Below are 23,083 nucleotides of genomic sequence, written 5' to 3'. Positions count from 1 at the left end.
ATGTCATCCACATGTGAAAACACAGACTACAGCAAACCCCGTAACATCAGAAGGGAAATTTTCCAGCTTTGGCAGTGAGACCACCCTTGCAGCACAAATCAGCAGGACAGATTATTTCCCCAAAGCAGTTTAGGCCTTGGACGTTTGTTGGGAGTCTCCTGAAGTACATGGGCAGGCTACCTACAGGGGTTTCTCGGTGAAAAGAGGTTTTTGCTACAGGTTAGTCTGGCCCGCTTCCCCGTGCTCTGTCTCGGCCAGACCTCCCCAAGGGTTTGCACTTCTCCGAGCGGTGAGGTGGCATGGATTGCCCCCTGCTCTACTTATCGGCGATGAAGACTCAGCACAGCATTTTGTGGGATCATCCAGCCTAGGAAACTAGTTCCTGCTGGTTTACTAAACCACCCAGCCGAGAGTCGATGTGACAACACTGGAGTATGTCACAGAGCTCTCCTTAGCATACATGTGAACTACCACTTTAGGATCTAGCAGCTGCTTTGCACACAGTTCTTGGCAGGAGTCTCTTTTTCCAGCATGATGACTCAACTCTTTCCTACTAGGAAAATTCCTAAGGTTTGGCAGGTTAACAACTCCCTTCACCAGGCAGTCTTGCCTATAGGATATGGAGCTCATCTTTTTCTTGTTGAGATGAAGCAGAACAGATTGCAGCACTGCTACTGAAGCAAAACATGACCGCTGTCTCTATATGTTACACCCTTTGATATAGTTTGCTTTTAAGTTGTTGGATAAATACAGACCCTATTTTATTGCTGAAAATAGCAGCTTCATGTATTTAGGGTATTAGTGCCCTAAATACATAGTAAGCAATATTCAAACTAAGCAGGCGTGCAAAGAAAATCTTGTTTTTTCTCATAGGAACATCTATTCTGTCTCTGTAAGGGCACACTGAATACTCCAATTTCAAAATATTCCATATTTCATCACAGAAGGAAGGAGGGAAATAAGTGCATCTGCCAGAATAACGGCAACAATTTAAAGAACCATTTGTGTAATGCTTCTCACTCCCCCACCACAAGACTGAGCTCACCTTGCACAACATGGCTAAGGCTGGGTTCTAGCCATACAACAGGATGCTTGTATTTTCACTAACCATACAACAGCAATAGAGCAAGAACATCTTTCTTCTTTAGTCCTCTCAATTTTTACCATTATTTAAGTTCCTTATGGAACTGAAAGAGTACATACTGCCACTTGCTTAAGTGTAGCTATTTTGCTGTTTCAGTATCAGACCCTGCAAATCTAAGTTTGGCATTCTAGAAACTTAAGGCTGTTACCCAAAATAACTCTGCGGCTTTTATAATGAGATGAACTGAGGAGTTGGGGTAAGGGAGTTTCAGGTGACAAGCAGATGGTTTATGTTGCCCAGCCACATCATCAGTTCTCCAGTTAAGTTCAGAAGGAAGCAATTACATCTTGAAAAGGGGCTGCACAAGCTTCAGGTAATCATCACTCATTGCACAGGATCACACCGCCTCTGCTAATCTCCACAGAAGTTTCAACTGCAGGTGTTACAAGGTCCTGAAGACTGGAATTTCTCCAGCAATATTTAGTTGAGAGGCTAGAGCTTGTCTGAGCTCTGGAGGGGATTAGAAGCAAGCCCACTTTTTACAGTCCATTTATTTTTGATCCTAGAGCAGGAGGAGTAGCAAGTAGACTGCCACATGCCCCTAGCTTTTATTTAGCTTTGAGGGGTTCAACCCCATTGACCACCGCTATGTAGAAGCATCAGCTCTTTGGACACAGAGTGAAAGCACAAAGACTTTCAACCTGTAAATAACTTGAAGAGCAATTGCTGACTGTTTCTCCCCTCCTTGGCTCATGAGTTGAGGTAGGCAGGGGCCCCTGACTGGAAGCAGCATATAAACTGGAGTGCATCACAGAACACTGGCAGGCTCTAGCTCAGACCAGACACCACCTAACAGGCCTAGGGATGTTCCTCGACATGTTTTAAAGTCAAGTTGAGACCAGAAAATGGTCAGAGAGGGCAAAATAGAAACTGTCACTACAATGTGAAAGATGAATTGTGTCTCACTTAACTGACTAACCTTCAGTAAGTTGAGGTAGATGTGTACATTCATGAGGGGAAAAAAAAAAAGTACCTTGAATAATATCTAAAACCAAGCATCACTGTGTATCCCATCACTACTTCTCCCCCCAGTGTACTTTTACACATTGGCCAATAAGTTCCACAAATACTCTGTCAGCACTACTTAGATGCAAGAATTACTTGAGGCAAGCAATGTTTAGCATAAGTTTATTTGCACAAGTATTTCAGAATCATTAAGGTCCAAAACCCAGTTTCCAAGAATGACAAGTGAACACCACAGTGCAGAACAGCAGACAAAGTTCTGTGACCAATCTCACATTTGGGCTCATCACAAATCTAAATATCTCATTTTGCCAGCTTAAAAACAAAACAAAATAGACTCACTTCTTCCAAAGAGGTATGAGACAGATCTTCCAAAAGCTGACTTCTTTTAATAGTAAAAAAATAATATAAGAGATAAACATAGAAAAAAAGGCCTTCTAAATTTCAACAGAAAGTGCAATTTTAATCAGAAAGAGACAAGCCCAATTCAGACATTTCAGTGAGTAGCCTTCTCTTCCAATATGAGTCAGGAAAACCAGAGTGCTCCAACCATTCCCCCCAAAGCTTCTACAACTACAGCCCAGGATCCCATTTCATATCTAGTTTCATTGAAATTAAAGAACATATATGAAATACACTGCACTGTATTTAACAAATGGTCGAGTAAGACTTAGATGCAAAGGCTAGAACTATTACTATCCATTTGGCTCTCCCAGTGCCCAAATTTGACCAAGTTGCCAGTGACTATGGTCAACTTATTGCTTATTCCTGTGCCTAACAATTAAGGCACCCTGACTGAATGAGTTGAGTGAGAGGGATAGTGAACAAGCACCGTCAGTACACTGACAGCTTAGAACTGAAGCAATTTGTCCAAGTTCTCTTCTAAGAGGCCTTTTCCCAAGGACTCACAGTGATAAGCAGAGGTCACTGCCAACATTAGGAGTTATTCTAGTGATCAGAAACCCACGAAGCCTAGGCACAAAACATACCAAATGCTTAACCCCAGAACCCAATCCCAAAATATGGGTCTTTAAGTTTCAATAAAAAGCTTTAGGTATTCAGACTAGATTTAAATACTACCTACTGCTTTGTGGACAAGATTATTAAAGTGTGAGGATCTTTTGAAAAATGATTATTCCAAAGCAAGCAGTAGTCCTCAACCTCCAGCTTAGTGATTGACTGAACTAGCTGAGGACAAACACAGCAACAATTAAATCTTGAGCTGAGGAAGCACAAAGCATGCTTTGCCTTACAACTTTTCAGAGTGACCGTGAATCAGCATAGGGATTTTACCAAAGTGACTAAAATCCAGTCTACTACTATGTCTCCTAGGTAGCATCTTTATAAAACTAAAAAAAAATTCTATCTTACAATGAAGAAGTCACACCAATAAACTGTAAGTCAAGGGGGACTTGGCAATAAATATTGACAACAGATGCTTAACCTCAGACTGGCTTAGCCCAGCAGAGCTTAAGTTACAGGAAGAAAACAGCTATTTTAGACCACACAGTCTAGTTGACTAGAAGCCTAGTCCTGAGGAATGATACACGGATACAAGACTTGCAGTCTAGTGTTACTGCAGCTTTGTTTTGATGCCACTGCCCCGAGGGAATGTGTTAGGGTAATAGTCTGGAGTATTAGTAGTCTTTCTCTAACCTCCATGTGACACACAAGTGAGCAACAGAGGATAGAGCAGGTTCGCAGAGGCATCATTAAGTACCGAAGGGAGACTGAATCAAGCAGACAGCCTAGACTTGGCCTTGGGTCATCATTTTTACCCGCTTTTACCTAGCGCTCGTGTTACTCCTTGCTCCAGAGGCCACCATAAACCTGAACTCAAACCAGCTAGCACACACCAAATTAAGCCACTGCCACATGCAACAGCAGACTGTTGGGACAACCTGAAACAGAAAGGGGTAGACTGCTTGCACCACAGTGATGAACAGCTACCAAATATTCCAGCTTTACCGGCCAAGCCAGGATTATTTTGAAGGCAATGAGATGAACGGTGTCCCAGCAATCCCTTACGCAGCAGGGTCAATGCAGTAGGTAGCGTGCAGCTTCAGGAGACAGTTTAACTATTCAAGAGCTTAACATCCAGGCTACATAGCATTGATATTTTTAATATGCAAGAGCAACTTAAGAGCCAGGCAAGGAACGCAGCAGTCCTGCAAAGCTTAAACCCAGGAAAGTCAGCTGTTTGGGGAGGAAGCATTCAACGTAAAGCTTCCTTAGAGGCCTCGGCAACAGGTTACATTAGCAAAAGCACAACATTTACAGCACGAAGCTTAAATTCTCTGTAGCTCTATCTCAGTAGAAACCCAGTAAAGCCTTCTTTCTAGCACTTTTCCAATAGATGCGCCTGGCCTGATGTTCAGCAGCCAAGGTGTTCAAAGACTGGTAAAACATAAGTCTGTTTCAAGCTTGTGAGGAGGACTCCTGAGCACCTGACCATTTCTTCTACATGAGCTGATGCACTGGAAGTTTCTAAAGATCGGCCATGAGATCACACAAGACAGATACATGAGTCTAAGCTATTTGATGTGTAAACCAGTGTCCCTCTAGGCAATGGTGTACTTCTGCAATGGGTATAGCTTCGGCTGGCTTTAAAAACAGCTATTTAAGAGATGATAGCAATTCCAAACTCCTAAGCAAAAGAATTCCTTCTTTCTAGCAATACTCTATACTAGGCCACCTCTTGCCTTGCATGCAGCAGTTATTCACACCTGTGTTTGCATCCCAGCAGTAAGCTTGCACTAAGTTTAACACACACAACAACACTGGCATCATATTAGTTTTTAAAAAGCCTTCCAAATAGTCAAAGTCTTGGGTGAGAGATGCCTTGTCTGTAAGCTATGTCAAGTCCAAGCCACAGTTCGTGAAAGAGGCTGGGTTCACTTTCAAGTTTAGCTACTTTGGATGTCTACTCAGGAAGCCTTTAATGAAAAAAACACAACAGAAGACACCAAATTATTTGTCTATTTGTTACTGACTGTTGTTTACAAGACTGTTCAAAGAATTAAGCTAAAGCATGCTTGGCTACAGTCTGCTTTTGAGATTGTATCCCTCCCTGCCTTCCTAAGCCAAGCGAAAAATTCTGAACAAGAGTAGGCTCACTGCTTTACCGAGGCAGTCTTTATGAAGTAGTTATAACGAGTGAGAGAACTTGCAAAGTAACCAGAAGTTTTTGGTCCTGAGTGCTGCACTGTTACTGTTCTCCACCTTGAACAGAAGCCATACATTGGTGTTTCACCTGCTTTCCGCTTGACCTTCTAAGCTTAAATCATTTGTTTGATCAGGCACTTTGGTTTTGCAAGCTTGCAGAGACAACTAGAAGTCATGAAAAAGGTTTAGCAAACAAGTATTCTTAAACATTGCACCAGTACATATTAAATAGCTCTAAGATTTGCCTTTCTAGTCTATTTCTCTGGTTAAGCAAACTCAAGATCATTTGCTATATGTATTTTACTATTCAGTGAAAATCATCCAGTTCATATACCAGTTTCTAATACAGCTATATACATAACTGGGGAATTCTTAACCTTCCCTATAAAACAGAGGAGTTTCAAAGCAGCAAATTCAGCACACACCCTTTAGGAAGGTCAGCCCCTTACACCTCCAAGGGAGTTCATACTCCTCCAGAGGCTATTCTGAAAACAGGGGCAGACTTTCACCACCCACAGTGTCTGCAGAGAGCTCTGCTTAGGGTTTATATACCTCTTCAAGTGCAGGTTAAGACCAGTAAAGGGGAAGAATTTGATTAACCACTCAAAACACCACCTTATACAGTGACCCAGTGATAAACCAGTAAGTTCAACCCTTAAGTGGCGACAGAAAGACAAGCCTTCAGGACCTGCCTGAAGTTGTTCAAGAAAATCGTTTTAGGAGGCACTTTAGGAATTTATACTGTGGCAGGCGTGCACATCATCCTGCAACTTACAGTGGTTTAGGGATTTTTTGGTGTGGGTTTTTGTGGTTTTTTTGCTTTTTGTTTTTTTGCTTGCTGTGGACCTGTGAGGAAGTTGGGCCAAACCTCAGTGTAAGAGCTGTGCTACTTTCCAACTGTGCCAAAAATTGTTTCGAAAGATGCAGTCAGAAAGGCTTTATCTTGAGCCTGGACTTCACTGTATTCTTCCATCCTAACTGTTCAAACTGTGGTTCCAATTCTATTTAAGGCTTCAATTCCTTATTTCAAGGACTTTTCACATTAGCAAGTTTTAGATCACATTTTGGTGCACATGTTTAGAGATGCCACCTTCCAAATTTTTGTACTCAAGAAAAATTTAGCCAGCTTATGCTTTAGAGATAGACTAACTAATCCATCTTCAACTTCCAAGAAATTCATCTTGAACTTGAGGCAGGACCATACATCCCTAGGTACTACAGGAAACAACATGTAGGCCCTCTACAAGACAGACAGTATCCATATGGTTACCTGTTCCACACAGACAGAAAGTAGAAGCAGCCCAAGTTCAACACAAGCCCACTCTTCCGCAATTAGTTCAATAGAAAGTTGGCCAGAACTTGAACTGAGGAAGTGTAGGTTATGCAATGAGGTTAGGCAATAGAAAGCAGAGTTTTGCTACTATTCCAGGAGTGGCTTCTGCTCTGCTCAAGACATTTTACAGTCTTCCCTCTATTAACTAACCTAGTTTACTGAATACTCCACTTAGATCCCATGTTAATAGCCACTTCCAGAACTAGTACCAAGTTTTGTAACTACTCCTCTTAACAGTTAGCTGCTGGTTCTCTTCTCCTAACGAAGAGGTAATAAGGCTTCTTGGCATTTGTAGAGATATACTGAAAGGTTCATAGCAGGTCACCTGGTTGCATATTCCTACTGCACACCAGGAAATGGACAGTCCAATGCAGCCACGTTTCCATCGGAAAACCTCCAACTTACAGTTATTATTTGTCTGTATATACACTCAGCATCTTGGCTTCCAGTAGCCTCCACTCAAGAACACTCAAGTGAATCAATCAATTGCAAGGCAACCAAGTGGGGTAGGACTGGCTGTACGGCACGGGAGCATTTGCAAGATAGTAGTTGCTGAAGTTTACGTCACTGACATAAGGTGCTGGCTGGTAGTAACAGGTAACATTAGTGGCATTAGGGATGATGTTTTGTTCTGCCAGTACTTTGAGTGCTAGCAGAGAAATCAAGTTGAGAGTCTGCCTTCGCTCGTGTCCCATGAGACAGACCGTGCTCTCATTCACCACCCTGCGCAGAATCATGAGGTAGTCATATTTCCTCCTTTCTTCTTTGGAGAAGTGGTTCTGGAGGTAGGTCTCTAGTTTGCGCTGCTGATCCAGGATGTCTGGGAAGTCTATGAAGAACCGGGAGCACATGTAGCGCTCTAAGGTTTTGATCTCATCCTTATCCATGGGCCTGAAGTCTCGTACTAAGAGGTTACTATACTTCAGAAGTCCACCACCTCGGATCTCTTCAGGATTTTTGGTAGCTATCAGTTTGTTCTGGAGGTGATCAAAAGCTGCTTCAAAGTCTCCATACATGCTCTCCCCAATCACAGTTGGATGGAAGTGCTCCGACATGGGGGTTTCCGAGTAGTCATAGTAAAAGAGCAGGGAGTCCAGTATGATTTGGAAGGAGTCCACACTGAACTCAAACTGTCGCCTTATACAGTCTACAAACTTCAGCTCCACATTCCTGCCATGTTTGTTGGAAAGTGATATCAAGCTCCAGCGGTCAGACTCTGTGTATACCTTGACTAGCTTCTGGATGTAGGCTTCCTTCAGTGTTACTGGACTGATTTTTAGCTTGCTTACTCCTTCTGGCAAGAAATTCAGGAGGGACCGCAACACCACATCTCGAACTAACTGAAACTCTGCCTCACTTGGAAGAGAAACTTGAAAAATGAGATCCAGGTCTTTGCATCCCAGCCCGTTATCCTTGACCAGAACATGACCAGCTGCAGAGCCATTCAGACGGACATCACGTACCACAATGCCTGCTTCACTCAGCCTACTCCGAACCGTCTGAACAATGTCCTTCAGGGTTATCTTCAGCGTTGGGAAGTTACCTCGTCCATGGATTGGAACCACCTCTGTAAGAACCTCATGCAGACGGCTGACCTGCCCCCAGTTCAGTATGCTGCACGACATGCAGTCTGCGTTACTTCCTTTGCCTGCCATCTTCAGGTTTTTCTTCTCCAAAAGAAACTACAGGAAGGTGGAATAAAAAAAAAGACAAGTCAGACTTTCTGTTCATGCTTCCTAGATACATCCTATGCTCTAAGTTTCCACCTATGCACACAGATATAAACTAGAAAGAAATAATTCTATGTAAAAATTATTATCAGGAAGACTTTCACCTGAAATGATACTCAGCTTCTCTATTGGTGCAGGCACAAAATTTTAGTTGTCATTGTCCTCCTACAGTGAGGTAGAATTAAGTACTTCAGCAAACCAGTTTGTGTCAAAGGGAAACTATCAACGAAGATGACACATAAGCTTGACCTAAATACCACCTGCAGCACCAGTCGATGCCAGAGGAGCCATAAGTGCAAAGCACTTCTGAAAATTAAGCTTTGAACTTGTTTCATTACACATAAAGCTCAAACTGCTCTCTCCAGTTAACACAATGGAAGACACTCAGGTGTTAGTTTCAGAATTTTGACATCCAATCTTTAATTGTGTGCTTTAATTATGCCTGAGATGTGTGAAGAGGAAAAAATCATATAAGTTTTTCCTTTCTTAACCATCCAGCATCTACCACTCATGGGCTAAGGGCCAAGTACAGCTTGCTCCTGCAAAAAGGTACAACACTTCAGCATCCTGGACAGAATTTCAGCTACAAAGTCAGGTAAGAGAACGACACAATTTGCACTCCAGTCTTCGTAGCCAACTCTGTTCTTCAGACACACTGCATAATCAAATGACCTTTCTGGAAATATTCATGCTTGCCCCAATCTTTTGCTCATTTGTGGAGGGCAAACAAGCTGTTAAGAGCTGGCATACACTTCGATGAGGTTAAGGCACACATAGTGTTGCACTTTAATACTACAGACTTAAGAACCTCACTGGCCAGACATGGGTCACAGCCTCGTCTGAACTTCTCCACTTTTTAAGGAGTCTTGTCACAGTTGACCAGATCATTCTCTTGAGCTCAAGTGGCTTGTGTTTTGAAGTATGCAGATACTTACATATGTTCCACAGTCATGCAACTCCAACTGGTATTAATACACTTTTCTCTTTTTAAGTGTTCCAGGTTTCTATTGTGGCCAGGTGCTTCCTGCCAGCTACATACTAATTCAGGCCTCACCTTCTTCTGCCCCAAGTACTTGTGAAGACCACAGCTGCCAAGGTCAGACTTAAGGTAGTTAACTCCTGCCTACCAAGAATTGCTTAAAACCCAACCATACAGTTTCCTAACATGCACCAACATAGTGCACGGAACACCGTTTAAGCAAGATTCAAAGAGCAACTACTGTCATTTCATGCCTGTCCTCTTCCAGCTTTTAATTTTTGAGCAGCTCTTTTGACCTGACACCTCCTCTACAGGAGAGAGTCAAATCCCAGATAAAATATACAGTAAAAATGCTCACAGAGAAGCAATTTCTGTCCTTGAGCATGAGCTGCTGCACTACAAGCTCTGCTGCTACAGGTCACATCAGCTCCAGTGGGCACAAAACCAACCTGTGATTCTCAAAATTATTAGTCTAGGACAAATCAAGGGGTTCTTCAAACTCAATCCCTTAAGGCTGCAACGCAGCATAAACCCAGAGGCATCAAGCCTGCCAGCAGTTGCCCTCAGGCACTTCAAACACATTAAAGTACATTTTCATCTTAAACCCACTGTATTTTCATTAAATCCTTCAGATCACTAAAGAACACAAGAGCTTTCCATGACTTCTAGCTTGAGCTGCAAGTGCTTTCAGCTACTACCTCTGAAAGCGTTCCCTCACCTCCTTCCTGATGTAGCCTTCTCAGCAGCCAAGACAACACAGACAGCCCACCTAGGGACTAGAAAGGACTGGCAGCAGTGCTTCCCAACCCGCCACATACACCCCCTTCTGCTGGCTGATCCTCACCTAGGAGAACAACTCGTGTTGCTGCCCTTGTGGGGGGGAGGATGAAGGATTGCATTTCCAGTTCAGGGGAGAGCTTAATTCTCAGGCTGTGAACCTATGAAGCCTCCCACCCCCAAATCACTCACATGTTTGCCTACTCTGCAAGATTTATGTCAGTGACAACAGGATCTTAGTGACTTTAACATATTTGGGATACTAGCAGTTCGCATGTCTCTTGTTTCACCAGCAACATTTTCCATCACAAGAAGACCCAACACCTGAAAATGCTCATTCACTGGGGGAGAAAACAACTCTGAAGCTAAAACGGGCACTATCTTCAATACCAAGTGTAAAGAGTACTGTAGCTTCACTTAGATGCAAACCTCAAATCAGAGGCAGAAGGGGAGTGAGGACAACACACCTTCACCTTTGTCATCATGAGCTACATTACTCCAGAGCAGCAGTTTTCCCCCTGTACGATACAACTTGACACAGCCCCTCAAAATCTTTAGACGACCGTACCTCCCGCCGAGCAGCACCCCTGTGACACTTCAGTGTTACAAGTCCCCTCCAAACTTCAGCGGCACTGCAGGCGGCGGGGCGGGGGGGTGAGCTCCTTTTGCAAGACGTTTTCTCCCGAGTGGAGAGATGAGCGGGCTCCCCTGCACCCCTCAGGGTGCCGCCCCCCCCCCCCCCCCCGCACCCCTCAGGGGGCAATTCGCTCCCCTTGTATCCCTCAGGGAGCAATTCGCCCCCACCTCGCACCCCTCAGGGGGCAATTCGCCCCCACCTCGCACCCCTCAGGGGGCAATTCGCCCCCACCTCGCACCCCTCAGGGGGCCGTGCCCGCGCTCACCCGGGGCACGCGGAACGTGCCGTTAAACGGTTTTAAATAACAACAACCATTGAAAAAGTGCTACCAAGCGCTTGCCTGCAGGAGACTCCTCCTGTCAGTCACCCCGCCCGGCTCTGCCCCGGAGCGGAGCCCCGAGCCTCGTCCCGTCCCCGCCGCTCACCGCTCCGCTCAGCCCAGGCTCCCCGCGCTCCCCGAGCGACCGCGCCAGCCTCCCGCGCGCGCACCCCGCTGCCCCCCCGCGCCCGCCCCTTTATCGCCACTGCCCCGCCCCGCCCCTTCCCCCCCCCTCCGTGAGGTAAATGGCGGGCGGGGCGCGAGGCGGCGGCACCGGGAACGGCCGCCTCAGTAACGGCCGCCTCAGTAACGGCCGCCGCGGCGGGGCTCCCCCCCCGCCCCCCGCCCTAAATCTCCGCCCCGCGTCCCAGCCCTCCCGCCGCGGGGCGGCGGGGGCGGGTTTGGCCGCCGTTCGGGCCGCCGGGCGCTCGGCCCGGGAGCCCGGCGGGGATCGGGGTGGGGAGAGCGCGGGGGAGGCTGCCCGCGCCATGGAGCCCTCACCCCCCCGCCTCCAGGGGCTCCCCCCTCCCCGACAGGTAGCGGCAGGGGTGACCCAACGATCGCTTTCCGACCCCTCCTCCGGGTATGTCCGGCTGCACACGGAGGGGAAGGCCACGGCCTAAACGTTTCAAGGGAATAACGGAAGGGAGGGAAGCGGACTACAGCGAGCAGCGGGCTGAAACACAACATGGGCTTCCCAAAGGTACCTTGGTCTCAGAACTGTCCGCATAGATCTAACATTTCCAGGCTCTGCTACAGAGTTTCCTTCGGTGCCACATCGGAAACAGCCAAACTAGGAGTTAAGACAAAAACTTCAAGGATGCGATCTCAAGGACACGGCAAAAGTGTTGAGAGAGCGAGAGGCTGAAAATCCCAGCTGTGGGAGGCACTGGAGACATGGGGGAGGACGAGCTATCAGGAAGCAATGAATTACGTGGAGATCCAGAGTAATAAAAATCTGCTGGCCTTTAATAGTACATGGTGCAAAAACATGCGCTGCGGGGATAAAAGCTACAGTTCCTGCGGTAAACCCTCAACGTTTCAGCAAAAGAGGACAGAAAGGACCTGGGATATTTGCCTTCTGTGGGATAATCGGAACAAGTACACAGGAAAAAAAGCAAAAGTTATCCTAGGACAAGCCAGCTGACATATTTCTAGTAGAGCTAAAAAAGTATTTACAAAGCATTAGGGAAAAAAAACCAACGCATCTGTTACACTGTTTGGTCACACACAGTCAAGAAAGATAAATTATAACCTGCACACACACACAGAGGGAGAAGAGCTGACCTTGTAAGAGGAAACTGAAAAGCCGCTCTTTGCCAAGCAAACACAAACAGACTTTGCCTTGTTTCACCAACAAAGCCGAAACTGAGCAGGAATATGGGGTAGGTTGGTTGGTTTATTTATTTATTTTTCTCCGATAGCTCACTATTGGGATAAATAACAGGAAACAAAAAGAGCTATTTAAAGGATAACATTGACACAAGAATCACATTCAAGGCAAATTACCATCTTTTTGCCCCATGAGATAACCATGAATTCAGAGCATCACGAGAGGGAGGGAGGGGAATAAAACAAACTCATTTCAAGACAAGGCTAGGAAAGAAAATATGTAATATGATTGTGGTGGTACAGAGTTGGACATGAGGATCCAGATCTCTCTCCACATCTTTTTCCTGTGTTTCTAAAACAAGAAAGATAATAGGGGACTCAAAAAGAAGTAGTAGCAGAGATGATGGAGGCATAACCACCAGTAAGGAAATGTCTCACTTGGAGATTAAAATAGTGAATGGTCTCATCTCTTAAGAATATTTCTTCAGCAATATTTCTGCCTCAAATACTATTGTCTTATGACAATAACTGATTATTTTGGACAGTATATTTTCTGTTGCCCCCTGGGCAAACAGCAATTAAATTACATGTTGAAAAATATTTTCTATTTGTAATATTCATTAGATACCAACAAAGGCAAAGATAAACTGCAGCGCATACTGCTATTACAGATGTTAAAGTCTTACTAAAAGGTTCACCATTTACATTATTTGTTTAGAAGTTCTTGTTTCACAAAAATGTTTGAAAAAAGAGAGTTATCTCAACTCTGTCTCAGAGGATACCTGGGGTGTTTTCTGCCTCCTCTGGTTTGCAGACCTTGAGTGTTTGTCAGTGGGAGTGCAGCACTCTCTGCAGTGAATTTAGACCTCCTAACAATTACACTTGTTCTTTTTAACCACTTTTCACTGGTCCCACAGAAGGGGTCCATGGGATGGGATTTTGAAACGCCATTTAAAGTCTGCTGGACCTGGGTAAATTGCAGGAATAACAAGGTAATGAACGCCTGGGAGAGCGAGCCCGTTTCCCTCTGAGGAGAGCTGGCCTGCTATCCATCGGCCCGTGTCTGCGCACTGCGTTACTGTGCCATGAGGATGGAAACTGTGGAAGCACGCAGCCCACCCGTGGGAGCACACAGCCCACCGGCGAGACGAGAGATTAAGAAGCATGGGTTACTGCTTGGGTGCTGTGGCTGCCGAGGTGGCTCTGATGCGGACCCAGACTCAGCTCCGGGGTACTGTCTTAACATTTAACGTTTATTTAGGACTGACTTTGCCACTGCCAACTGCAACGCTGAGCCTCGGGAGAAGTAACGGATGATCCCAATCCTGGCAAGCCGTCCTTTTTCCTGAGAGCGACTGGGATACAGACAAATTCCTGCCGAGAGGCAGTGAGTGGCAGCAGCCGCAGTCCCCCTATGCTCTTGGACAAGCCTTCTCCCACAGCCGCTCCACCCCTCATCTCTGCTCGTTTTCCCTGAGCCTCCTCCCAGCTACAGTCCCCCCTCACCTGTCCTGCAGTGTACCCTATATCAGGATACACACCACAAGACCCGTTTCAAAGGGTTTTCAGGAAGGAAGAAGGACCAAATGGCTCCTGGGATGGCAGTGAGACGGGGAAAAAGAGTCTGGAAGCTGCCAAAACAGAGGCAAGTACAGTTTTATGAACAGAGTGCACCTTGTTGATTTCAATCCAGTAAATAGGGCAGCAAATTTGGCAGAAGAAATGCACTTAAAAACTTGTAAGTCAGCTCAGTGACCTGGCACTGTCAGATTAGTTTCCTTACGTGATGCATTGCTGAACATAATGTGTCATTATAAATCTTGGTTGCTACAGCTGTTAAAGCCATAAGGGGGAGCAGAGTTATTAATACACGGTAGTAGTAGCTGTCATGCTCCATTCTATAATTGAGCATCAAATCTGCAGTTGGGAAACTCTTTTGTCTGACATGTGGCGTAACTGCATGTCTGCAGATGCTGAGAGCGTGGAGACAGGTAGGAACATCCCACCCACGTGGGGCTATGGTGAAATCCTCCTGCAGAGTATCAAGAGTGAGGCCCTTTCTCTGTCACTGGCTGCCTTTACAAGCCTTTGAGGTTTCCTGCGGGGAGATGCAGCAATCCTTCCTCCTGATACATGGATAAAAGTAGACACGTGAAGTCCAGTATAGACGTGCAGAGTGTACTCATGCAGGGAACAGCGGTCTTTCAAAAATCTGAGGTTAAATTTGCTGTTAAGAAGCACAGCGACAGCTGGGAAGTTCCTGCTCCAAGGGATGAGATGCTACTGTGTAGGGCTTCCCAGCTCCCACCAAGTTCTGAGCTCAGCAAAAGCCAAGAAACACCCCTTCTCTAAGAAATGCCAGCAGGCCCCTTCACCAGCAGGACCCGTGCAAAGTGGGAGCTCCATGCTCCTGCTGCGTTTAGACACGAAGAGAACACAGAAACCCGGAGTTGCTGTCTTTCACGAATGTCTTTTTGAAGATGTCCCCACCCTTTAGCCCTTCCACTGCCTTGTTGCGTGCCACCTCTGGCAACTCGGGCTGTGGGCTGCAGACTCCTTCTCACAAACCCTCTGATGTACACACCCCAAACTGCTTAAAACCTGACGGAACGGAGCCACTCGAATGTGTGACAAAGTACACAGGCCAAATTCTTCCAGTAGGGAAGAGGAGGTTACGCCTCTGCCTGGGCCTCCAGCACTTTTGCTTCCACAGCAGGAGACTCAGTTTTGCTGATCCAGTTGTGCTGTGAGGCTCCGGAGCGGGCAGCCCAGGGAAAGCCCAGCATTTTCTTCTCCCTTACAAAGTAGCAGGGCAGACCCATGCTGAGATGGAATGCACTCACTGGAGCGAGTGGGCCACGGCCCGTCATCTGACTTGTTTTTTTCCTTGCACCTGAGCTTGCCCCAACTGCTTAATTAGTCACACGGTTTCCTGGAACCCAGGGGGAGAACGAACCGTCAAAAATTTCGGTGGTGCAGGAAAAGAAGACAAAGGCTGAAGGAGGAGGCGGAGGTGGGGGGAGAAAGAGGGTTTGCAAATCAGACTGAAAAAAAATTTACTCTGATTTGGGAGTTGTGAACAAACTCAGGACACGTCACGTCAGGCTGCAGGTGGCAAACACAGCAAAGGCAAGTACAGAGAAACACCGAGGTTTCGGGAGCACAGCCTTAGTTGTGCGAAGCTCTTGGGTGCTGAGCTGCCCATGGACTCTGCCCCACGCAGTCTGTACTTTCCTCCACCACAGGTTTTCTCTTTGAAATCACATCTTTTTCATATCCCCTCATCATCCACAGCTCTAGCAACCAGTGTGGAGGAGTGTAGTGGTCACATCACGACTGGGCCAACCCCCTGGGAGTCTGCATCTGTGAGCCCTACCTCTCGCTTCTGCCACTGGTTTTAGTTGCAGATGGTAGTTTGCCTCTGCAAATTCACAGATTTGAAGGCTAGTGGAGATGATTAACCACCTCTTAGTACTCATATAATCCCTGGATAATATAATCTCACCACAAAACTCACTGCACCTTCAATAACTTGGACTTGCCTGCAGAGTTTCTTCAGATCGCTCAAGAGATGGATAATCCAGTGTTTCCCCATGGTAGTTTGCTGCAGTTGTTATCAGCTCTCACAATTAAAGGTCCATACACAGTTTGTTCTGTTTTAAATTTCCACCTGTCTTTCTTTTCAGCATGCTCTTTTTCCCTGGTAGATTATATGGGCTGTTACTGAAAACTTGTATGAATTCTTTAAGGTGTTTTCAGTAGGCCCTTTATATCTAGCTGGTGGCAATGGCAACCGGAAAAGAGGGTTTGCACAGTTCTATAGCTTAAAATAATCTAAACAAGAGACTCCCCATCTTCAGAAACACAGCCACGCTCTTTCTTTTGGGTCAGGTTTATGCAACTTAAAACTAATCCATCCAAAGAGGGGATTTGCCTTTGGCTGGAGCCGCTTGCTAGCTGGGCCAGCATGTGATCACACCGGCACCAGGGCAAGCACAGGAGATGAGGCAGGATGACAGCGAACTTTAAGCTGCAGTGGACTGGCAGTCTCGGAAGCCTTGGGGCCCATCTCAACTACAAAGAGCCATCTCCATCTCCTCGGTGGGCCACCAGCACCACATGGAAGCTCTGCAGCTCTGGAAGCCGCTGTCCCACTGTCCATCTCCCAGCGAGGCTGGATGCTCCCCGCTGGCACTGGTGAGGGAGTCCTTGATGAGCACACGGGTGGGTAGCAGCCCCAGCAGGACCTCTGTGGTGGCCCATCCCTTCTGCGGTGTGACAGCTACTCCCCGGTACCCCAGTTCCATCTGCCTCTCCTGTGGGAAGGGGATAACAATCTCCCTTCCCACCAGGTTTTGGTCTCACCCTATCAAGTGTCGGTCTTAACCTTCTCTGTGGCCAGCCGGCATCCTGCAAGGATCCAAGAGGCCCTTGCAGATGTTTTTGCAACAGTTTAGCCTACAGCTGTCTCGTACAGAGCTGTGCTACAACACTCCTCCCAGTAATGGATAATCAGGGCTTTCAGACTCTCTTATCTCATACAGGGGAGGTAGGGTAAGGTTACACATCCCACATGAGGAGATAGCTTTACCATAGCTCTTTCTAGTGAAATCTGACATTTTACCTGGGCTCAGAAACTTGCAAAGTCTAGCCTATGCTGGGGAAAACTTGCAGCTATGTGGTAGAGATCCCTCTGGACAAAAAGACTTGAGGAGGAAGTGAAGTGTTGGGGTCTCTGGAGACGAGAAGGAAGAGCTAAGTCTGGTGATGTGTTGGGTGGTAATGTTGTGCACAGGCATCCTGCTAAGAGCTAAGAGAGAGTATCCTTGTCTATGGGAGGAAAAGTGAGTGCTTTGTCTACTTTCACCATAGAACAGACCAGAACCTTATGATGGGCAGAAAAAAAGTGGCTGCACCGAGATTTCTGTATTGCTCCAGTCTTCAACAGTGTCACATGGACAACCTTGGAATCAAGGAAGATTACCAGAATATAGGATTCCTCTTCGTTAAGCTGCATCGGATTTCAGTGCTGAATACAAGTCATAGCTCACTTAACAGTAAGAGATCAGAATAAAAATCTGGATTTAGTTACAATTCCTGTTTTGTAGTTCAAAATCTGTTTCATGAGAGCTGCTGTAAAACAGAGGAGTGGGGCAGTTTTCAAGCTGGGCCAGACATTTGATTTTCAGTGGTAAGAGCCTATTCAGATATTTCAGACGAGGCCAGTAAGGAGTCATTTGGTCTGGCTTCCAGTTTAGGTTGCAATGGGAAGTGTAACCGGTTTGTAACGTGCATAACAAAAAAGGTTCACGGGGATGCAAAACCTGTGACATTAAAAAGGTGCTTGCAGTTTGAGTCTGGAGTGAGAAGCCTCCATCTAGAAAGAGTTAAGGCTAACTGCTGTCTGCTTTCTTCAGCATGCCGACTGTGCTCCCACTTAGGTGGATGCGGCCGTTTAACAGACCTTAGCAGCAAGCTGATGCATTTTCCAGCAGACTTCCCATGTGCTTGATTTCCTTGTCTCAGAGAATCCTGCTCACAGTGACTGTCCTACAAAGTAGCCAGGGATCACACAGTAAGTGAAGGCTCCTCACAGTCCTGCTGTTTGGTTTTAATCTCCAAGCCAGCGATTCACAACCACCAATCTGGATCACGGCGTAGCTTCCCCAGGCTTCCCAAATAACTGCTCTTCTGGGTCTCCTTTCTGCACCATTGGCATCGCAGGACTATTCTGAGGAGTAAGGATAGCAGAAATCCGAGGAGCAAGGATAGCAGAAATCAGAAGTTCAGACTGGGTTGGATTTTCCTGGGGGGTTTACCTCTGATCTATCTGTATCTATTCTAAACCCCACAGGAGGTTGCACTGAAGCAAACTCCAGGCACCCATCTGGAAAGAGCAACCCACCGACTCCGCGCAGAAGAAACCGGTTACGAGAAAACCACTCTGAGAGTGTTGGAGAATCATTTCCACGTCATCCCCAAAGTAAAAAAAAAATGTCAATGCAAACCACACAAACAGGGGCAAATGGGGGCCTCAAAACCACAAGATTAATTTGAAAATAATGGGAGTCCAATCACAACGTATTGGGAGATTTTTTAATAAGTATTTGTTTTCTGAGTGTTTGTAAGGAGGCAGGACAGGAAGGTGGGAGACTCCTTGATTTTAAAGAGGACAAGGTGACGACGGCCCACGGGTGACACTCCGCCCCGCCACGGCCACGAGCGGCACCGGCCCTGCCGCCTTCCTCGGGCTGCTCCCGGCGGGGCCCGGGCCCAGCGGGCCACCGCCCGGCGACAAGGCGGCCACCGCCGTCTCCATGGCAACACCCTTCCCCTAGCGCCCTCGCCTGCCGCGCGCAAGGGAGGCCGGGCGCCATCTTGGGAGTGGCGGCCGCGGCCCCGCCATCTTGGGGGCGGCACCCTGCCTGGTCGCCGCGGGCTCGCTGCTATGTCGGCGGCTCCCGGTTGCCGGGGCGGTGGCATGGTGCCGGTGCTGCCGGGGCTCTACGTGGGCGGCGCGGAGTCGTGCTCGTCCCCGGAGTCGCTGGCGGCGGCGGGGGTGGTGGCGGTGCTGACGGTGGACGCGGAGGAGCCGCCGGCGGTGCCGGGGCTGCGGACCATGCACGTCCGGGCGCGGGACGAGCCCGGCACCGACCTGCTGAGCCGCCTGGACGACTGCGCCGCCTTCATCGGCGAGGCGCGGGCGGGCGGCGGCGCCGCCCTCGTCCGCTGGTGAGGGCCGGGGCGGCGGGGCGGGGGGGCCGGCCGCCTTCCCCCGGGCGGCGCTTCTCATGGCCGGCCTGGCCTGTCCTTACCTTGCAGCCAGGCCGGGGTGAGCCGCAGCGTGGCCGTGGTGACCGCCTACCTCATGAAGACGGAGGGACTCGGCTGGGAGGAGGCCTACGCCGCCGTCAGGGCCGCCAAACCCGACGCCGAGTGGGTTCCCCGCTCCCCGCCCGCTGACCCCCGCTCCCCACCCGCCCGGCGCCCCCTCACCCCGCTCTCCTCTCGCCCCCACCGCAGGGTGAACCCCGGTTTCCAGGGGCAGCTGAAGCTCTACGAGGCCATGGGCTGCGCCGTGGACAGCAGCAGCGCCCTTTACAAGCGGTACCGGCTGGAGATGCTCACGGAGAGGTACCCCGGTGAGAGGCGGGGGGGGCGGCGGGGCCGAGCTGGGCCCCGGGAGCATCGGCCTTGAGCCGGGGCGGGTGGTCCCAAGGTGGGGCCGGGCTATCCTGAAATGGACACAGAAGGCCATGTCAGAGGTGATTGACTTTTTTGAGTATTGCCCTCAAAGCAGCCGAGCCTTGAGTTGGCAGGGCAAACGTTCACATCGTACTGGCCCTAAAGAATTCCAGCTCATCAGTGGGGAGGAAGAGTGTCTTTGAGAGATGCCTGAGAAATAAGATCCATAAGGAACTGTTCTCTTTAGCAAAATGCAGCAACGGTAAAGGTCGGTGTGGTACGTTTCCTGATTTTTATGTACCTGGCTAAGCAAAGTGAACATCCTCTAAATAGAAAGCACTGAAATTAAAAAAATAAAAGTAACAAATGCAAAACTGAGATAAAGTTGAAATCAAGTATGAAGTAGACTTTCATACTTTAACTTGACAAAGAGTGACTCTAGTAGTAGATACATGTGCATATGTGTAATTTTATAATAAAATAATAATCCGTAGCTGTTTTGCAAGATCTGTGTTGCATATTCAGCACAACAGTGCTCTCTCTCTCCCTGTATGTGTCATTCTCCCCAGCAGTTCCCGTTCATAAGCTGACTTTCTGTATTGTGTGCATTAAAAGACTGGCAGAACTGTTCTAAATCCTACTCTGCCTTTACCTTCTGTTTAAGTAAGAAATCAAAATGCAACTATTTTGCCATTCTTAAGGCCAAAGTCTAGATCCCAATTCTTGCGTTTAAGCAAATCTTAGGTGTGGTGGGATGAAGCTCTTTCATTTTTAGCTTATCTAATGGAATTGGTGAGCAGACAAATAAATGAGAAGGTGGCTTCTGCATGCTGTGACAGCGGCAGAGGCACAGTGCTGTCTTGTCCCACAGAAATGCAGCGTGGCTGCACTGATCTGATTCACAACTTGGTACTGACCTCTCTGCAGAACTTCAAGACTTGCCCCGAGAAGTCTTTGCTATTGATCCATCTAATATATGTCAGACTCCAAACACAGAGGTTCTCTACAGGTGCAGGAAATGCAGGTACTGAATCTTTTCTATGTCTGCATAAAATGTCATTTTGATATCAACTGAAGAGAAAAATAGCCCACGTAAATCAATGGGCATGTCATTATTTTCAGGACAGGGATGAGCTCTTGCCTAAGTTTCCATGCCTTGTGTGCCACAAAAAAATCAGATGAATAAAAGTGTCTTAGGAAATACAGAACTTTTTGTTCCTTGGAGTTGTGCAGCACTTGTGCAGCCTAACCTGCCACGTTCTACAGGCAGGCATAATTCCGCTTGGCACTGTGAAGTTGCTTGCTCTGCAACCATAACTTCTAGTTTTTGACAATCAGTTTCTCCAGAAGAAATTTCTGGTAGATTTTGGGGTTTACTGTATTTAACTGCTTTTTATGGATTGCTTAAAGTGAAAGTGAATAATCGTGCTATTTCCTATGTGTAGGTTTCTTCAAGTATATGAGCGTAGATTTAAATGTTTAGTAGGCAGGAATTGTTTAAAAATAGATCTATATAAAAGACGGCATCCAGCTGTGGGGCAGAGCCCAAAACTACAGAAATCACTAGATTTGTTAAGAAGCAACCCTGAATGGAGTCAGTACCTGCTGACTTTCTTGACTAAATAAAAAAGAAATGTAGGATTTGTAATCTTGTTTGATTATTTACTCTCAAGAGGTCCATGTCTCTGTTTTCTATTGTCTGTAGGTTTCCCCAGTAAAAAAAACAACTATTTTACTTCTTTTCCCCCCTCTTTGTTGTGGAGGGCAGGCGTGCTCTGTTCCGTAGCTCCAGCATTTTGTCCCACGCGGAAGGAAGCGGACCAACAGCCTTTGCCCACAAGAGGATAACGGACTCTGCTCAGCTTTGTGGCGATGGCCGAGAAAAATGTACCTCTTACTTCACCGAGCCCGTGCAGTGGATGGAGCCAGCGTTGCTCGGAGTAATGGAAGGACAGGTAAAGGGCAGCACATGCTTTATTTTTTGGGTGCTTTTTTAGCAAAGGCTGAGCAAACTCTTTCTGTTCCCTTATGTGGAAGCGCCCCCCCACCAAGGACCTAGGTCTCCTGGCCTTTTTGGCATGAATTTTGCAGCTTATGAACAGATTCTTAAATACCCTTTTATAAGGATAAAATTATTAAGGATAAATCATTATAAATTATCCTTTTATAAGGAAAGGAACTGGTGATCTCGTTGGACTGAGAACACAAGCCAGGGTGTTGGAGAGGGTTTGTTGGCTGTTTTTTAGTATGAGAAAAGAGTTTGTGGGATTTACAAAACCTGTTGTGGTCTCAGGCTGACCGAGGCTTTCTGGAGTCTGGCAAAACTGTCCTGGAACCACATTGAGTCCAAGCAGCTGCACTTCCATCCCCTCCCTTCTGCCAGCACAGCTGTCTGCTACACCCCAGGGCTGAACAGCCATGCCACTTGAGCTTTTTTGCCTGTTTTGCAGCCCATTTGCATTCTGTGAAGTGTTACAAGGGAAGGAGCAGGCTCAACACAGGTGTACCATAAAGTACCTTTTAAATAGACACACGTCTGTGTGCACCTTAGTTTGTGTGTTTTTCTTGCAGCTTCTGTGTCCCAAATGCACGTCGAAGCTGGGCTCCTTCAGCTGGCGGGGCGAGCAGTGTTCCTGTGGCCGCTGGGTGACGCCTGCCTTCCAGATCCACAAAAGTCGAGTGGATGAAGTGAGGACGCTGCCAGTTGGTAACTTCCAAACTGCCAAAACCTGAACTTGTCGCTTCCCTCCGTGGATTTCTTAATGTCCACGGAGAACTGCTGGCTCGTCGGTGGTTGCCAGGAGTGAGCTTGTGACTTCCAGCCCTTTGTAATGTGGTGGAATTACTTGAATGTCTGCTCTATTCAAGCTTGTTGTATCTATAATATATATAAAATAGCAAAACACTTCACAGAGGTGTTACACAGTGGTAAAATATGTACAAAAATGCCTGAATGTGATGTTTTTAATACATTCTCACTTCATCTGTTGCTATTTACAGAAGGTCTCAACTCCTCATTTACAAGGAATGCTAACATGTTACTTCCAGGCTGTGGCCAGCAGTGCTGCTTATCTTCTGATCCAGGAGTTATAATCAGTCTGTCTGAAACACACAGCTGAGATTTTTGGGAGGTCTATTCCACAACATGAGGTACACAGCAGGGAAATACTTCTTAAAAGATTTATCAAAGTGCCAAAAGGTGGTACAATTACAACAGTTGCATTAGTATGCGTGGCAGCTACTAGCAGCAAAAGGCAAGTTTACAGTTATACTTTAATTGTCATAAAAGTAGTCCTGAAAATGTCTACCCCAAGAATATCTGTTCCATTCTAACTCTTTCCTGTAATGGCTGAGGAGATTATGCAAGATGGACAGGAATAGGAGAACTAAAGTAAAGCATCCCTGCCAAATTGCTGCTTACAGGTTTAAAGAAATCCTCAAAATGATGAAATAAGATTTTAAGCAAGCTGTGAGCTTTCCCGATGGTGTGCTGTGTATACCACTGGGGCAGAGGTTTGG

The 23,083-nt window shown here is 47.0% G+C and overlaps 2 protein-coding genes across 4 annotated transcripts; one reads left to right on the top strand and one right to left on the bottom strand.

Annotated features, from left to right (window-relative positions):
- Positions 1-2,256: 2,256 nt before the first annotated feature.
- On the bottom strand, positions 2,257-19,485 carry TENT5C (terminal nucleotidyltransferase 5C). 2 transcript variants are annotated; one of them, XM_074853800.1, is made up of 2 exons: positions 19,376-19,485; positions 2,257-8,287 (listed from the first exon to the last, which is right to left on the bottom strand). In XM_074853800.1, exon 2 carries the CDS (start codon positions 8,258-8,260, stop codon positions 7,088-7,090), a length of 1,173 nt encoding a protein of 390 aa, XP_074709901.1. In that variant the 5' UTR covers positions 8,261-8,287; positions 19,376-19,485; the 3' UTR covers positions 2,257-7,087. The 2 variants fall into 2 exon arrangements, with proteins under 2 accessions (XP_074709901.1, XP_074709892.1); XM_074853791.1 differs by lacking the exon at positions 19,376-19,485 and adding an exon at positions 11,154-11,219.
- DUSP12 (dual specificity phosphatase 12) lies at positions 18,508-22,616 on the top strand. 2 transcript variants are annotated; one of them, XR_012626777.1, is made up of 6 exons: positions 18,508-19,111; positions 19,202-19,315; positions 19,403-19,521; positions 20,436-20,588; positions 21,270-21,519; positions 22,136-22,306. XR_012626777.1 is itself a non-coding variant. In XM_074853811.1 (6 exons), the coding sequence occupies exons 1-6, from the start codon at positions 18,828-18,830 to the stop codon at positions 22,295-22,297; spliced, it is 963 nt and encodes a 320-aa protein (XP_074709912.1). In that variant the 5' UTR covers positions 18,528-18,827; the 3' UTR covers positions 22,298-22,616. The 2 variants fall into 2 exon arrangements, 1 of the variants encoding a protein (XP_074709912.1); XM_074853811.1 differs by having other exon boundaries at positions 18,528-19,111; positions 20,492-20,588; positions 21,333-21,519; positions 22,136-22,616.
- Positions 22,617-23,083: the final 467 nt, after the last annotated feature.

The sequence above is a fragment of the Strix uralensis genome, chromosome 2, assembly GCF_047716275.1.
Source record: "Strix uralensis isolate ZFMK-TIS-50842 chromosome 2, bStrUra1, whole genome shotgun sequence".
Classification (NCBI taxonomy): Eukaryota; Metazoa; Chordata; class Aves; order Strigiformes; family Strigidae; genus Strix; species Strix uralensis.
Note: the sequence above shows the minus strand (reverse complement) of the source record. Positions and strands in the feature narration are given on the sequence as shown.